Source organism: Acanthopagrus latus, chromosome 2, assembly GCF_904848185.1.
Source record: "Acanthopagrus latus isolate v.2019 chromosome 2, fAcaLat1.1, whole genome shotgun sequence".
Lineage (NCBI taxonomy): Eukaryota > Metazoa > Chordata > Actinopteri > Spariformes > Sparidae > Acanthopagrus > Acanthopagrus latus.
Window position 1 is genome coordinate 28773459 of NC_051040.1, and position 18036 is coordinate 28791494.

General features: G+C 40.9%; 1 protein-coding gene and 1 long non-coding RNA gene across 11 annotated transcripts in view; one reads left to right on the top strand and one right to left on the bottom strand.

Moving 5' to 3' along the window:
- usp32 (ubiquitin specific peptidase 32) overlaps positions 1 to 18036 on the bottom strand; it is a 62163-nt gene that overhangs the window by 39826 nt on the left and 4301 nt on the right. For 9 of the 10 annotated variants that reach the window (XM_037072004.1, XM_037072021.1, XM_037072041.1 and 6 more), the window contains exon 2: positions 4745 to 4872. In XM_037072004.1, coding sequence (XP_036927899.1) covers positions 4745 to 4872 — 128 coding nt within the window. Of the gene's footprint in view, positions 1 to 4744; positions 4873 to 5111; positions 5218 to 18036 lie in introns of those variants that run through there. The other variant, XM_037072084.1, reaches the window with a different exon arrangement.
- LOC119004857 lies at positions 5467 to 8736 on the top strand. The gene is made up of 3 exons (XR_005070333.1): positions 5467 to 7807; positions 7925 to 8138; positions 8425 to 8736. It is a non-coding gene; the product is annotated as an uncharacterized LOC119004857 (long non-coding RNA).

The window sequence follows — 18036 nt, forward strand, 5'->3', positions numbered from 1 at the left end:
GATTTTGAGGTACTTTGCTTCAGCACGTAAATGCTACTAATTTTTTTTAATACTTTCATGCCACCCCATTTATTTAATTCTAGTTAGAAGTTACACCACAGAATGGTGACCACTAACAGAGAGAGGATGCAGCATCACACCCGACTATTGCATTTCAAATGTATTTGTTTTATTCATTGTGCATTTACACAAAAAATACAGATACTGAAATGCTGAAATTGTCCAGACCAATTATCGGTCTACTACAATTTTCACACAGTGTAAAAAATGTGAGTGAAAAATAAAATTTAAGACGCAAATAGATGGCTTGTCATGTAGTTTACCGACAGTTTATGACAGTCTGCCTGACAGTGTGTTTACTTTGTTGGGGAGATGGCAGTATGACAGCCGTCACCTTGTCTAAAGCAGAAAAGAGTTGTTTTGAATGACGAGCTTAAACACAGTGAGTCAGGGGACTGTCTGTGCCACACAACTGCAAGGCAGGAACAATGTTATCATTTTACCACACTACATGTGAATATCAGTATGTTTTTTTTCTTTCTTTTTTTTAAACCAAATGTGTCATGCACTGTCAAACTCTGGGGAAAGCCCATGTGAAGTCAACTCAGTCTGTTTTGCTACTGGTCTGTCCCACACCCACTGCTTTGAGCACACTTACAGTCATGCAGTCCTTGCAGTTGCAGGAAAAACTAACATAATGCGTTGTGGCAAGGTGTTGGTCCACCACAAGCCTCAAGTACAGCTTCACAGCTCCTTATTATAGTTTCTAGTCTGTGAACTCTATCGGAGAGATGAAAAACATTCTTCTACAATAAAAGTCTTCCACAGGTGTTCAGCTGGGCTGAGATCTGATGTCTGTGAGGGCGACAGCAGTAATGTTGTGACCGGGACAACACAGGTGGTCACTTAGACGGATCCCCAGTACATTTTGTGATTTCTGGCTAATTGTACTGTTAAATTCCCGTTTGATGTTCTACAATTACAATCATGGTTATACTCAGGTATGCTGAAAATGTATCTTAAAATTAAACAGTCTCCTGATTTTGTTGCTCAGAGTACATTACAGAAACAGGATAAAACAGACGCTCTGTGTCTGCTGGGACTTCACAACTGAATTATGAACAGGACACACAAATTCAAATAAACTATATAGTGGTTTATTTCTACATTATGGTGTAACATGGCACATCTCCTGAAAGGTAATAAGCATCGTCCTTCATTATCGCCCTGACAGTGACCCAGTTAGTTTACTGACAAATAGAAAGTTTGTAGCCTTGATTGTTGAAATCTTTGTCAAGGATTGGTCTTGTTGCAGCAGAAAGTATCATGTCACAATGTTTGAGATAGGCACTCAGTATCCAGATGCAGGTCAGAACTGATGTGACCAGCGGATGTTTTTCTGTGTTGATCAAGAGTTTCCTATAATTTTTTCAAATACTGATTTGTTGCTCACAAAGTAGCAGTAGGGATAAAATATGGTGCGCCCCATGGACACATGGATAGTGAGCTCAATGCAACTTTTGGGGTTTTAATGTGTCAGAGGTGCAGGCATACCCAACAACATGACTGCCATAGCTATAATTCACATCATTACTGTCATAACATTCAGTGAACTCTAAGCACAGTATGGATTAATCTTCATTTTCTATATTAATCAACTCAATAATTACCTTTATTTTATCACCTGTCTGTAGACAGACACGAGCTGAAAAGTTCATGTGCGCCATCATTTCAAGCTAAATAGCCATAAACTGACTAAAGGCTGAAATGCCAGAGAGCAGAGCAGTTGTGGAGTTGGAATGCTTAAAGATAGAATAGAACTATGACTCACAGAGGTTCATCCTGGGTCAGGCAGCCTTTTTGTATTTTGTTGATCTTGCAAAACGTAAAAAAAAAAAAAAACAAACTCTCTTAAAAGTCAAGTTTGAACTGGCAAGCTCTGGTATGAGCTGTTGTCTTAGAAACAGATGCCGCTGCGTTGACATGCCGCTGACTGGATCTTATGGGATTCATCATGACATTTGCAGCAGTGTGATGTTATGTAATTTGAAATGAAACATTACAGCATTTGTGTAACTCTCGGCTTACAATGTCCAATTTTGGTGGGTGAGTCCTTTAAGGGGGTCACGTCAATGTTGATGCGTGTGTGCTGAAGAGAATCTATTTGTGGATATTGTGCTTGTTTATCAAACTTCTGTCAACTGTTTTACAAGTGAGGCACCAGCAGGTCAGGCAGCTACAGATATGACAGATATTGTTATTGAAATAAGAAGGGGTGCAAATTCTGAGCAATTTCTTCCATTGGCAATTGGCTGCCTTGGCTTTTACTAAGGAATCACATACTGGCAGAAATACTGTCAACATCAATGGAAAAGAAAGCAGGTGTTTGGGACTAAGAGCAGCGGAATCTGAGATCATCACACAGCGTCTTTCGACCCTCCAACCTGGCCGGCGACCTTAAGTGGCTCAGTCGGCAGAAGTCTCTAGTGTATCTCCCTTGTTCTGAGCCCACATGTGTTGGGAGTGCAGGACTTCAGCGGGACGAGAAAGTCGAGAAAGTCTTTTTGTATTCTTTAAATGACAAATCATTTTTATTTTAGTAAAATACATTTTCTCCTGCCAGTATTTTGTATTTCATTTTGCCATATTTGATACCAAATGTGTAACAAAACACTTTTTGATGTATTAGCACCCTTCTCTGGTTGGCGGCGGCATCTGCATTTGTTTTGTAAGCGAGTGACAAACAGGCAGCAGGATGGATGCAATAAGGTATACATTCACTGTGATCGGACCCGAGCACAGGCACTAATAATAACTATATAAAAATAGGAGTGTTTTCTTGTTTGCTGTCACGGGTCATTTAAAATCATCAGAGGAATCATGAGACTGTTTTATAAACACTTAAGAGTTCCTCATGGTCACTTTAAATAGAAATGATATGACCAGAACACATGTAATCAAAAATATGACGTGCGTTCCATTAACTAAAGCACATCTGTCAGGGGTAAAACCAGCCTGTGTGAATCTAATGGCATCACAGCCAAATCTGAGAGGTTTGAAAAACAGACTGTTTGCGTCCAATACATGAAAGCATTACATATGCTCTTTGTTAACGATCACTGAATCAGTGTGTCATCATTAACTACACAAGCGATCAAAAAAAAAAAAAGACGTGATATCTCTGCGCATGAAAAAGAACAGGCCTGCCTCTTGACTGACTGATTCAGCTCAGGCTCTCTTTGAACTGTCAGAAAGTGTAGCAGCAGCCATGTTTCTGTTTGAAGAGACCAGCGGTAACCTTAGATTTGGACCGCTGTCACCGCAGTAACTGCTGCCATGGCGACAAAGGGGAAGAAGGAGAGATGCTGAGAGAAAGCAGAGAGAAGGTACAATCTGTTGTGTTCAATGAATGGTGAAAAAGACTGACTGTATGCCACGCTTTTCTACCTTAATGGACAAAGGGCTTTCATACAAACACAGACGATACACTCTGAAGACAAGATATGTGATGTCATTGAGAGTGATGATGTCTGTGTTTTGATGGGTTAACAGAGGGAACCAATGAGTACCAAGTTGAAGTGACTTGTAATTCACTTATAACTACTTCTATTGGGTGCCATGTCCTCTGATTGTTGATGGATATAAATGCAGTCAAATCAGTATTTTCATTATTTATTCCTATTAGGATTTTCATGATAATATACAATTAGTCATTTTGATGCAGCTATTTCGTAGAACAGTTTACAAGGTTCTGAAATCGGTACAAGACAGTGTGGGTTATTCCTACTGCCATGCTCCATAACTGATGGCCTGTTGATTTATTCTTAACATTGATCCCTCTTTGTCTAGTGTCCAGCTTCATCATGCGCTTTAAAACAGGAAATACACAAGAGTAAGGACGTAATGATTAAATCATTTGGTGGCATACAGAGCTAGAGTTTGTGTTGGGCAAGATGAAAGACTGCAGTATTATGCAATTCTTTTGAGATGATTAAAGATCCACCGACAGTACCTGTGCTGCATCCCCTCTCTGGCTGGAGGACATTTAATAGGGGAAGAGGTTTATGCTAGGACTGTAAGACAAAACCAAATATCGCAACATTTTTGACCAAATACATTAATAGGGATACTGCAACAGTGACTTTTACAAAATATGAACACCATGAGATTTCTTGAGTCTTCTGTCTGAGTGGTTAAAGAAAACGATTAGAACAAGAAGTCAGTCTGGTGAGTTGATGAAAAAAACCTGTAACACACTGTAACGCAGCCTTTTAAACCACAAAAAGACAACACAATTCAACAATGTCCAAAATATAGGACAATATATAGTCTAATATCAGAATAATGATTAATGAACATATTGCCAGCCCTATGGGAAAGACACAGGAGAGCTCCAGGCAATCACCTTGTCACTATAGCCTCGACTATACAACTCTGCAATGCCATCAGGCTGATATTGATACCTATGTTCCACAACACACTCAAGAAAACCACCCAGATCTTCTCCAGTTCAATCAAACATAAGGGCTACTTACCAACAAAACCCCTCATTTTTTACTCTCGTACTTATATCCAATATCATCTCTCACCTCCTTTCTACAGGATCAACCACTGCTCGCAGTGGACACTGAATATGACTCACTCAACCCATTTTGGTGGCTACCTGGACAATGTTCAGCATTGCACTGTAACTATAATCATCATCTTCAAAAGGGACATGCTGTGTGATATTGCTGGGGCTTACCTCTGCAACTTTATGTGGAACCCCATCTCCCAGCACTTCCCTGTAGAAGCACTGCTGGGTCATGTAATAGGTGATGCCGCTGGTTCTCTTGAAGGCATCTTTCAGCCGTTTCAGTTCCACATCAGTGACTAGGGACAGAAAGAGACCAAAAGGTGATTATGAACAAACGTGGTAAGCGTCAATTCTTTACTGAACTCTCTGCTGATGGAAACTGTTGTAAACACAGAAATACCCAGAACCAGTGTCTGTGATTACCCGTCATAATGTCACCTTCACTTTAGCTAAGTTTAATTTGTTCAAAGCATAAGAAAATGTCACATTCAAACTCAACAGTAATGTCATAGTTAATTTGGATAGCCACACTTACATTCTGTGGAACAAAGATGTGGGAAACGTCATGGTTATTTTAGACGTACATTGATTTTACAGTAAGTTGGCTTAGGTGGTGCCCGAGACTGGTCAAGTGCTGCATCTAAACATAAATAATGGCAGGAAACAAAACTAATTCTATCGACCCAGGAAATTCCCTGCAAAGTCAAATATTCACTTTCCTTTTAGGTTTGGTTTGGTTTGGTTTGGTTGCGACCAACTACTGAGAAAAACATTTGATTGTATTAATTCCTCATTGGACTTCTTTAGCAATTTCTGAAAAAAATGTTTTGGAAGATAGATCACCATACTGATGGCTAAATACTTAATTAATAAATAAATAAATAATTCACAAACCTAGGGAAAACACTGCAAACTTCATATATTACTCATATGTTACGCTCATACTGTGAAGGCTCAGTTTTAGAAATGACAGCATGGTATGTCCAACATCACAGTGTCGTTCGGCTCTTGGCTACAAAAACATGAAATCGGTTAAACACACATATTCACTTCAGTGGTGTGTACACACACAGGAGAGTTCAGGATCTTCCCGTGTAAATCAGCAGCATCAGCCATACAGCCCTCCATTTAACACACATGCTATTGTCCTCTGCTGCACTCTGATAAAAGGCACACAGAGTGATACTAGGATGGAGTCCCAACGGCAACAATGACCCTGCTTGCTCTGCTGCTGCAATGAAACACATTCAGATATATTGTCGCTGCATCCAGTTCTAAACGCTGATGGAGCTTTCCAGACACAACTGCACACTGTGCTGCGCTGTTGGTCGGACCATCGCCATGCAGGGCCGTTAGAGATGTGGAGACACTAGTGTACAAACCACTATTACTTGATAAATGAATGTTGTCACACTGAAGTTGCTTGCACTGTTTCATGTTCATATTGACAGAATACACTTGGGATCTTGGACTGTTGATAGGACCACACAGGACATTTTAGGATCTTTATCTTTGTACATCTTAGAATAAATGAATGTTAAAAAAGACAAATTATATTAGATGTTAATTGCTGCCTTTGACCCCCCCCCAAAAAAACAACTGGATATAACTTGGTTAAGTCATGGATTTTTAGCCACGTATGCCATCTATGTAAACTACATCCCAGCTACAGAGCAACAAATAGTTCTGCTTTGTTACAGCTTCCTCCCCTGCAGTGTAGCAATGTAACACATACATCTGCTCACTTGAAAAACACCTGAGTAAAATGTACACAAATATTGCTTTGAAACCAGAATCAGCAGTGCTGTAAATGTCAGAGCACGACCATGATACCGTGGTAATATAATGCCTGCTATGAGGTTGAGCTCATTACCATTACCATCTTTTTTTTTTTCATCCTCTAATTTCACCTCAACAACCACAGCTCTCCATCAACAACCAGATTATGGTACTGGTAACTAACAGTAAGTTCTAACCTGCTCCACTTTGACCTGAGGTCAAGTGTTTGATCATCCAAACACAACATTTCTGTCAATTTTTCACAACACGCACACACGCACGCACGCACGCACGCACATATAGCGCTCAGTATCCCAACTGTGCTGGTTCTAAACTCCCTTGACACCAACCTGTAGGGGGCAACAGATTCCACGTGGCCTCAGGGTTAGACCTGAAGCTTTCCCAGCTAGTAGACGTGCACACCTCCAACCCACACATATAGCATGATGCAGCACGCAAAACATTACAGCATTGCAATATACTTCTTCCAGTACAAGATCATAATGAATTACAAACAGGTTACAAAATACACCAGATGTTAAAACTATTACAGTAGGAACACCATAATGAAAGTGAGGTGCAGCTGTGGGTAACTTTTCGTTTATGGTTTATATAGACTTAACGCTACTACAAGAACTGTTATTTTATGTTGATTCTGGCAGCCAATCTGGAAAACTAAGTAAACTTGTTTTGAGGCCACACCAGTAGACTACAGAGCAGCTTCGTTTCTTAGAGTTTGTGACTCCTAAATTCATCCACAGCACTCCGCCATCAAAAAACAGTTTAAATTTTATGCCGTATTCAACCCAAGTTAGTTGGGATCCAACCTGGTGACAGACATGAAAAATAACTTTTATAACTATACAGGAAAGGTCTGTCTTCTCGCTTATGGTCTTGTTTGCTTCTGTAGGTCTTCAGAGGCATCCATATAAAATGGATCCTGTTTTATATTCAGTTAAAGAAATCTAACTAATTTAAATTACTTAAAGTTTTCTGACCGCAAATTACATTTTTATCATAAATCTATTAGATTCACATCCACCTACAAAAAATAGGGCAAAGTATCGCCATTCCTTTGTTTTCAGGGATGGATGTCTTAATGTGCTCAAACACAAAGAAGCAATTCAAAAACAAATAAATAACTAAAACTCCATCAAAAGACCAAACTGAGTTCTAGGTTCTTCACATCTCGTGAGTACATTTATCTGGATAGTAACCCCTGCCCCCTCTCTGCACTGCTCCAGTAAACAAAGCAAGAGAAAATAAATAAGAAATCATGAAAGAGTAGTGAAAGACATGGCTGCTGTCATGTGTTAACAGGTTGAATTAAATTAAATCAGTCTTTCACAGTAACAGCAAGACTGAAACTGAAAACCATGTTTACAGCAGTCAACATTAGGTGGCAGGCCTCAACAAGGACCCTCTCATTAGTCAGAGATATACACACACAATGTAAATATACATTCTATGTACTATATACACACACAGACACACACAAACACAGGCGCACATAACTGTCTGTCTTTGTAAGTGGTGATGTTTTTTTGTTTTTTTTCTCTCAACCAACAGCTCTTTCAACTTACTGCATTTTCACAATGGAGCTTTAAATAAGGGCTCTTAATACACACTTATTTCTCAAGTACGCCGTGGGATGTTCGTAAGAAAAACTCAAGAGGGGAAGCAAAAGACGTTGAAGTGCAGACTAAATGTGTCTGTAACTTTTCAGCAAAGACTCGGCTGAGGCTTTGACTGATAAAGCACTTGACCTATAACTGCATTCAAGGTAGAGTTTTTCATTTAGGAAATAAGCCAACTTCAGGAGGCAGGAGTATAAAAACAAAGAAATATAAAAATGCAATGTTGTGGTTTTATGGGGATATGTGCAGGAATATCAGTGACTTCCTGGAGTCCGAGAGTTTCCGCTGGTTGCTTGGCAACCCCACAATGACAACAAGCCTTTAGGATGTCATTAAGGAAATAGTCACACACATAGCTCCTCACAAAAGCATGTCATTTTGACCCATCATGTTATTTGTTGTTGTCTTTTTTTTCTTTTTTTTTTTTTACAGATTGAACAAACAAGCTATAACCTGTTTGTTAGTGAACTTAAGAGGTGGTGTGCTGATTTTACTCTTGGAGAGAGCCAGACCAGCTGTTTACCAACTTCCACTCTTAATGATAAGCTGACCATCTCAGGGATCAACCAATTACCAACCTGACTGACACATCCAATATTCCGCATTTTCAGATTATTCCAATTGTTTTAGCGGATTGATGATAAAATACATTCATTTAAAAATGTGCCACTTTGGCTCTGATGCAGCCGCCTCTGTCTGTGGTCCCACTCTTGATGACAAGTTGACCATCTGCTGGCTACAATTTCATATTGAGCAAACAATCATGGCAGTGTTTCAGATCTTCAGGAAGAACCCTACCCCACCTGCCACATCACTCTGTGTGACCCCCCCCCCCCCAAACACTATTGCCACTACCAAGAACAAGGGCAGACTGCAGCCTCTAACTCACTCTGCTGAGAAGGTGACTCCATGCAATCTGCCACCCCTCCAGGAACCTGGGGTGAGCAGGTAGGACTGTGGCCGACCTTACCACACTGGAAACAAACTCTCTGAGAAACCAAAACCTAAAAAGAAAAGTGTCTTCCTGACTGCAGCTGGCCACATCAGCAAGGCCCAGGACACGCACTGACATGAACTCTTATGCCCAGGCCTCACTCTCTATATACTGCATCAATGAAAAGTCTACACACCTGACCTAATGAGTTACATTAATGCACATGGTTTGGACTCCATGTTGCACACAACATATATTTTTTTAAAACTGAATACTGTCAACTGTGGCACATTCCCTGGACAATATGTTACACAGTCATGTTTAACATCTCTTTCACTTAAACAACGGGCATACTGTACATCTTAATTTTTAAGTATTTTCCTTTCATATATTCTCAGTATTTCTTTTCATACTTCTTAAGTCACCATGCACCATTAAACCAAGGCAAATTCCTTGCACGTGAAAACTTATTGGGCAGTTAACCTGATTGTGACATGCTGGTGAGGACAGTTTAACACAGCGGTCAGTCCCGGCAGCTGACCAGAAACAAAAGCCTTCTCCCGGTGTAAAATACAAACAATGCATTCCCACTCGTACACATAATTTGTCTTGCTGTAAAGTTGTGATTTGTATCATTTCCTTTGTTTCTCTATGGGTTCATTAGAGGTCAGAAATAAGAACAGCATGATTCTGCTTTGGCCTCTATGAAGACAGACGAGAACTGTTGTGTGCTTATCAAACACTTGCATAAACAGGACACGGGCTATCGCTCGCACAGTTGCAGAGAAATAATTGAAATTCTACTCTGAAGATGGCCTCTTGGGAGAAAAGAACTCATTAAAAACAAATTAGAAAAGTCAGAGTCAAAGTCAAGCAACCCTAAAAAATAATAATGGTTTGGATTTTGTACCCATCCTTTACTCTACCTGGTTTGACAATCCCAAACAGTGCAGTTAGAGGGAGGGAAAAAACTCTCTATTAAATGCTTTGGCAAAAAAATCTGATAAATGACCCCAGAAAGTTTGCAAACTCTGGCATACCTCATTACAATTAAAAATCTGTGCATAACAAATGTCCCACAATTTGTATAAAAAACAGTGTGGTCACAAGACATAAGGCATTTCAAGGTTGGGGTGAGAATGCACCACAGATACCCCAAACAGTCCAGCGATGTCTTAATAGACCTGCGTACCATGTTGTGATGGTGCTCAGGCTGATTTAAGCTTTTGTGTGTCTTAGAGCATGTACGCTAGACACACACCTGGCATAAAAATAAGATACTAATCTTGTAGGCTTTTTAAACTGCGATTTGAGCTAATGTAAACACTTGACCTGCAATACCAACTGTGGCCACAACACAAAGATAACCTAACAGCCTGCCGCTGTTCCTAGAGACTTTATGCTAACTACTATGCAAATTGTTAGCTCATCTCTGGGCATGCTCAATATTTAGAAACAGGGAAACTACAATACAATCATAGTTTGATAAAGATGAGGGATAGGCTGAGCGCGTCCACCTTCCCACAGCAGGGTGTTGCTAAGACCATACCTAATATGTATTCTCACTTGAGCCATAAGCGGGTGGCATAAGCCACCCAATTGGAGCCAAGAACTGATTAGGGTTGAAGTGCTGAATCACAGGCTTTAGCAGCACTGCAGGCAGCCAATCACACACGCGGATCAGCAGAGTGCACAAGCTCCAGCAACAGAGAATAGTGCACCCTTGTGTGTCATGTAAGGTAGGAGCAGTCGAAGACAAGACGCAGGAAACCCTCTGTACACACAGAGCCACATCAGCAGCCTGTCTCTCCTTCCCCCTCTCTGATGCTACACACTGACTGCAGTAAAAAAGCTCTCTAATACTAATCTTAGCTAAACCATGGTTCTAGTGTTGTTGTGGAGTGGGCTTTTCTACCTGCTCTGTGTTTTGTATTACAATTAGGACTGAGTATACTGGTGCCAATATGATACCTGTGCTGTTATTTCTAAATGCATTTTAACAGCAGTCAATGATTTCATTTATTTTTTTAGACACAACTACCAGCCATTTATCAGTTTCAGCCTCTTGATGATTTTGAGAGGTTTGTTTGACTTAGGACTGTGGGTCCAATACATCCAGCAATTAAAGGGGGTTGAGCCAATGAACTGCAATGTCCATGATGATTAATGTTCAGACGTTTGTTGCATCTCTCTGCCATTTCTTTCCTGCAAACTCTCAAGTTCATTATTCGGTGTGACTTTTTTTTTTTTTAAATCAGCAATATCACATCTGGATTTGTACAGATCAACAGATTGTAGTTTGTTATGTCCTGACATTATTTACATTTTCAAACTCTTCTTTTCAAAAGTTGGCAAAAGACAGACAAATTATGTTGATGCTCAAATCTTTCCACAGTAAAGCCTTTTCAATTGAAGAGGTTTTACATGAGTTTCTGTCCCAAACAGAAGTTGAATCTGAATTTGAGCTACCCTGGAATGCAGTATCCCATGAACATTTGTACCTGTGCTTATACCTTATCTAGCCAACACACAATTTGGCAACGATAAAACATTACACATTCAACAATTAGTATGGTATTTGATCATTGTTTCAGCCAATTCGTCTCCACTGCGGGTATCTCACTAAGCTCACTTTATCGCAAACTGGTTGCTTTGTCTGATTTTAATCCCACTGATTGGGCCAGTGGGAAAGTCCCAGACTTGTAGAGAGACTGCTGAGCTTTCATAACAACAGACCTCCATCCAGCATTTATTAATAGTGTACACACCTCTTGTAAAACAGTGAAGCACGGCAGGTTAGTAAATATCACTTGGTACGAGGATGCCGAGCTGGTCGACTCTAGTTTATCCACATTAACAGTCACTCCGCACACATTCGTCATGTGTCTGTGGCAGCTTTCTGATCGTGCATCTGAACATGTGCAGGTGTCATAAATCACCGGGAGCCCACTGGCGAGGTTGAAGGGCTCATTATCTAGGCTGTGTGCCGCACCTTCACTCCAGTGAACCCTGAGCTCACTCAATCTCCACAGTGACACAGTGGTCGGACACCCTGCTGACAGATCAGCTAGAGCAGAACGTCCATCATTGAAGCTCCACTGGAAGACGGTGGATAAACCAACTAGCTAGGCAGGCAGCCCACCTAATAACACCGCACTTCTGTCCTCCATTTAACTACTGTCCTGACATCTGCGCTACAAGACCAGAGGCTGCAGACTGTGTCTAAAGCTGGCCTATATGTAGCCTACAGCTAACAGATTCTGCTGCTTCATTCTGATTTTTCAGGGAATCCGACCTGGTGAAATGCATTAAGATTAACTTTATAGAAACAGCCAATCTTCTAGCTGATGATCCTGTTTGCTTTTGTGGGTTATATAGGATGAAGGATCAGTATTACATTGAGACTGTTTCATAACCAGTTAACTCCTTGTATAACCTCCAACATCCATTATACACCCAAGATGCCTGAGCCATGTTTTTTTTTTTACGCATATTATTTTCCCTTTTTCTGCATCTGGCATTGTTTTTATGCTTTCACAAGTTGTTGACTATTAAATCGACTGCATTTGCAGGTAATCTGTGTTTTCCTTAGGACTCTCTGTGATCAATGATGAGAACACAACATCAATAACCATCTACCAGTGATTCACAAACGTTGTCTTCTTACCCCTTAAAACAAGGCCATAGCCATGTAGTCAATACACACTGGGTCTCCACCTTCAAGGTCAGTCCACCTCTAGTGAGTCTGGGTGGATGTTGCCCCTAACTCCAGGACTAGCAAGACACAGAAACTTTGCTCGGGTTACGAGAAGTTTGAGCATTTATTCACCTACAGACAGCTTAAAGTGCACTGCCATGTTCACCTCTATAATGTTACTGCTAACTTCATACACATGCTACCTCTTACCTCCATATGCACCACCAATGCCTTGCTTCTGAGAGGAGTTTGCTACTTGCATTACACATTTTGAAAAAAAAAAAAAAAAGGAAAGAAATCTTAAACAGTATATCTTAAACAATTCCTCAAGCTTAGACTTGCATTATACTGGTGGAACCATAATACATTACAATTATTGCCTTAACACAATGTGTATTTGCTAGCTACTGCTCCTGGCTTGTTTTGATTGGGTTATTCACAACAATGTGAGAGTTTGTATAGAAATAGTTTGTTCCCCGTTTATAATCTTTATGTAATCACTTCACACCCCTAAGATTTATCATCCTTTTTGTCCACACTCTAGGAACCACTCACATTTAACAGTGCAGTGACAGTGGCGACAGTGACTATACCAAAACTAAAACAGTCAAATAGCCATCAGTGATGCAACACCAGTTGACTTGCAACAAATTATTCCATGACTTCAGTTAGTGCTGAAATGCATTTATTGATCATTCGTTCAAGTCATTTGACAAGCAAACCTTCCAAACATTGTCTGGTTCCTACTTCTCCTGTAATTACATGCAGCTTTTCTCCATCTTGTATCGGCTTAAAATGTTCAACTGTTGTTCAGACAAAATATGCAATTTGAACATAAGGATCTGGAAATTCTGATGGTACTTCAGACATATCTCACATCGTATAGATGAGACCAGCCATTCCAGCCTGTAATTGGACCTCTCATGGCCCACCTGCACTACTTTCATTGGCTGCCAGCGGGCCGCAGCCAACACTTTGTGAGTCACTGGACTAAACCATTAATCTAAACTCAATTCAGTTCATGAAATCAACAACAATCTTTGCTGACTCTCATTTCTTCTCAAACGTGAGGGCGAACGTCATGTCAAGTTAGACAGAGACATACTGTATCAAGACACTGAAAACCAAACCGTAAATACAGAAACTGTCTCAGTTGTGAATAAGTGAGAAGAATATTCTATTATACTACTGAGGCAACTTGATGACAAAGTAGTACGACCAGATAATAGCAAAACTGTTACAATTACTTAGACAAATAGGGACGGGAAACAAAGCAGTCCACTAATGGAGAACACTTTGTGTATTGTTGATGCTGTGATGCCATGGGTGTATTCTTGAACACTGGCTGCATTAACTGCAATGGTTACCATTCAATGCAGAGCAAACAATGGGTCTGATTTCTGCAACTGCCCCTTCACACTACACACACACACACACACACACACACACACACACACACACACACACACACACACACACACACACACACACACACAAACACACTTCATGTCTAGGACCAACACACACTAGAAAGCATTATTGGATCCTTACCTTCTCTCCACTGTACACACACACACCTGCATTTCTAGGAAACACACCTTCATTTCTAGGAAACACACACAAACACTATTATCCTATCTGCAAAGCAGCAGCCAGCATGGCCTCCTGTTGTGACTCAGTGTTTTCTGTCCTTGAAATAAGTTGGGCCAGGCCAACCTGCTGATACCAACCAGACTGGAGCAACACCCCGACAGCAGCACCGAGGCGTCTGGAGCAACAAACACTGAATTCACGTGAGCCCTAGTGACCTTTCAGTCAACTGTCAACAAAAGTGCCTGCAGGTGGGAACATGTGCAGGGTGCTGTTCTTCAAAAGCTCATTTCACCTGCAGGCATCGCACCAGACGTTCAGCATGAGGCTGCTGTACAATGGGACTGTAAAGAGACAAACAGTATGAAACAATAATATCTTTGTTGTATTTTCAGAGCCAATTATGAATTGATCTGATACATCCTCTAAATTGAACAATTATTCACTGCAGGCTGTAATGTCCAGTTACAGTAATATCTGGGGAAAATGAATTCTTAAACAGTAACAGCTTCATGCATCGTACAGAACAATAGAGCTGTGCTGAAGCTCACTGGTCTGTTACTGAACTTTGTGCAAAATAGACTTTTGTCAGAGGACATTCTAACAAGTCACAGTAGGAAAAGCACAGGCATAACTCAAAAAGAAAGATGACTGAATTACATTTAGCCACTGCATTTTCTGATCCTGGTAATGGCATGATATCACAACAGACACCTAGCAAAGTGTCACAAGTGACACAACTTACATCAACTGAAGGTCTCACATACCACTTGCTGGCCAAGCGCACAGCTGATGCAGAGAGCCCTCCTCCCCGCTCTTAGACCAAATTGAATAGTTTACAATGGAGAAGCCTGGACAACACTACACATGACATAACTTTCAACAGCAATAGCTAAATGATGATAATACAAATTCTGGGGGGAAGTCTCAGTCAGGAGGGATGACATTGCCAGAGACAGTAACTACAACAATGCAATGGTGAAAGGCGAAAAAGATATGGCGAGTTTAAGTATTTTGCTCTGATTGACATCACATAATCACTGCCATTCAAATGCTGGAGAAAAACAACAATAGGCCGCATCCCTAATTCCTTCCTTATTTAAGAGCCACCATGAGACAGTGATAATGCACCACCACTTAGCGCGGCAGATTTTGGCGTGTTCACCCAGGTCTTCAGTTTAGATCAAAGCCAGGCCTAGACGAGGGGATAAAAATCTGTGTTTACTGCAGACACCCAGGTGTAAATGCCGAGTGTACACATTCCCACTGGACACAAAAGGAAAGGCCAGTGGAAAATGGGTATAACATGGAAGCGATTGTGGGAGCAACAATAAGGGCGAATATAAAGGGAAAACCACAGCTTTGTATAAAATCTGCAAGCCAATATGAAAGCTACTAACTACACGACCAATATGGTAAGACGCCTGAAAAGAAAAGAGAGTAGAGTGAGTTCACACAAGTGTTTAACTAGCTCTAACAGCACTGAATGTCTCGCTCTGGAATACCGGCCCATTAGTGTTTACGCAAAATGTTTGTCGTTTCACAGAGCTTGTGGAACCACAGCACGCCCTACACGAAAACGGATGAAGGAAAGTGGTGATAGTGCCCTTTGTAATAATGTAACGTCAGTTAATGGTCAAACAAACTCAGGTGAGCCTGACAGGGAGCTGTGTTTTTTGGGCAAATAGGACTGGTTGTATTGCGTCAGACTCGGTGTTGACATAGGAGGGCTTTTAATGATTTTATAATATAGATAATTTCTATGCATCCACTTAGACAGTTGTTGGTTCAGTTTGGTATTCTTTATTTCAGATGAGGCCACACTGTTCTGAAGGCTTAGTGCACTCTGCTGTTGTACAGAGAGTAGAGAGTGGACAGCACACACCCTGCTGTGTACCTTTGCTAACACTAAAGTCTTAAGACTGTGTGCTATTGATTTATAAGAGTTACAGCCACCAAAATGATTGAGTAACTCAGACTAAGGACCCTGTTAAACAGCCCGTCAAACTGACGATTAAATGTTAAACTGATCAACTTTAGGGTCGTTTATCAAGGCTGAATACACATGACAGTTATCTAGGAAAGCACATACTTATTGTACAGTATGAGGGTTCATTTACAAGGTACAAGGTTCATTTAATTATTACTCTACAACAAAATGTATGACAAAATGCTAATCTAGGGACTATAATTTGCATTGTCTTTGATGTTTTGTTTTGCTAAACTTACATTGCGATCTTTATTGAAATGCGATATATATTGCGATATGAAAAACTACAGGAATGGCACTTTATGTTATGCTGCACTGCTGCTATCTCGTGGACAATTAACCTGCACTGATCTTACCTGTTTTTGTCAATGTTATGAGTATGGCTTCTGTCTGTGTTTTAGAGATATTCTTATTGTTATCTTTCATTGCTTGGTTTTATTGTGCTGGGACCGGAGTACATGTTTTCTTCTATCATGTGCAAACGTGAATTGAATGACAATAAACAAAACTTTGAACCTTTTGAGCTATCCATCTCAAAATGGAACATTCTAGCTTCGTAATTACATTAAATAACTAACAGTGAGTGATAAACAGGCGATCCAACGATAACAGTCAGATCTGGCTTTGCATTTGTCGCACTGAGCTGTGTGGCAGAGTCCTGCACGGGTTCAGGTACCTGCGGTTGACCCGCACAACTTGAATGAAACGGATGAAAAATAATGTACTGTGTCTGACACGGGTGCGGCTCAGGTCCGACGCCTGAAGAGCACGGGTCAGGTTTTGGATTGCCATTTTAAAAAGGCGTCACGTGCAAAAAAACCCCCCAAAAAATGATCAGCGACACATCTACAAAAATATGCCTGCGCTTCAAAATGATCAGCTATTATATTTCATATGAGCTGGCTTACTTTCATTTTTAAAACTTGCGCCCGCCTAATTTTCCTTCGGCTGCGGGTCGGTATCAATTTATAGCGGGTTGGCTCGGGTGCGGAATGTAATTTGTGCTACGGGTCGCATGCAGTTTTAAGTGTGGCGGGTACGGGTGGGTGCGGGTTTGCAAAATAAGACCCATGCAGGACTCTGCTGTGTGGTACCGACGTAAAGGGTCAAACAAATTGTGTTGTGTTACCTCTTGTTGTGGCACAGAACACGTGTTTGGTCAATATCATGCTTCTTGTGGCCAAAATAATTCCAGATAACTGACGTTGCTTTTCTTTTTGGCACCAAGTCTTCATTTTCCCGATTCTTGCTGTTGCTCATTTTTCAATGTTGTTACCAGCGACTCACTCCATGTGCTGGTCTGCTTTGGCACACTGAATTAGAACTAACGTGATTGGTGGATCGCTGCACATGCAGAGTCTGCATGCACAGTGTGTGTCAGGTCCCTCTGAAATTAGATGAGTTTATTTGCCTCCTACATCGCAGGCTCTGCAATGTGACTACTGCACACATGTACATCACGATGACGATGCAAGGGTACCTGACACACACTGTGCATGCACATAACCCACCAATAACACTGGGACATGGGTGCAGGGGCGTGGGAAAAATGAGCAATGAACAAGAGAAAACTGCCGAAAATGAAGACTTGGTGCCAAAAACAAAAGCAACATCAGTTCTCTGGGATTATGTCGCAGGGTTAAAAAAAAAAACCGCAATGTCAGTTTTTTCCAATATTGTGCAGCCCTAGACCTGACCAACTAAATCAACCCCAGATCATAACACTGCCACCACAGGCTTGTCTGGTAGGTACTAGGCATGATGGGTGCATCACTTCAGACCACATGACATTGTTCCATTGCACCAGAGCCCAATCTTGATGCTCCCTCTTTT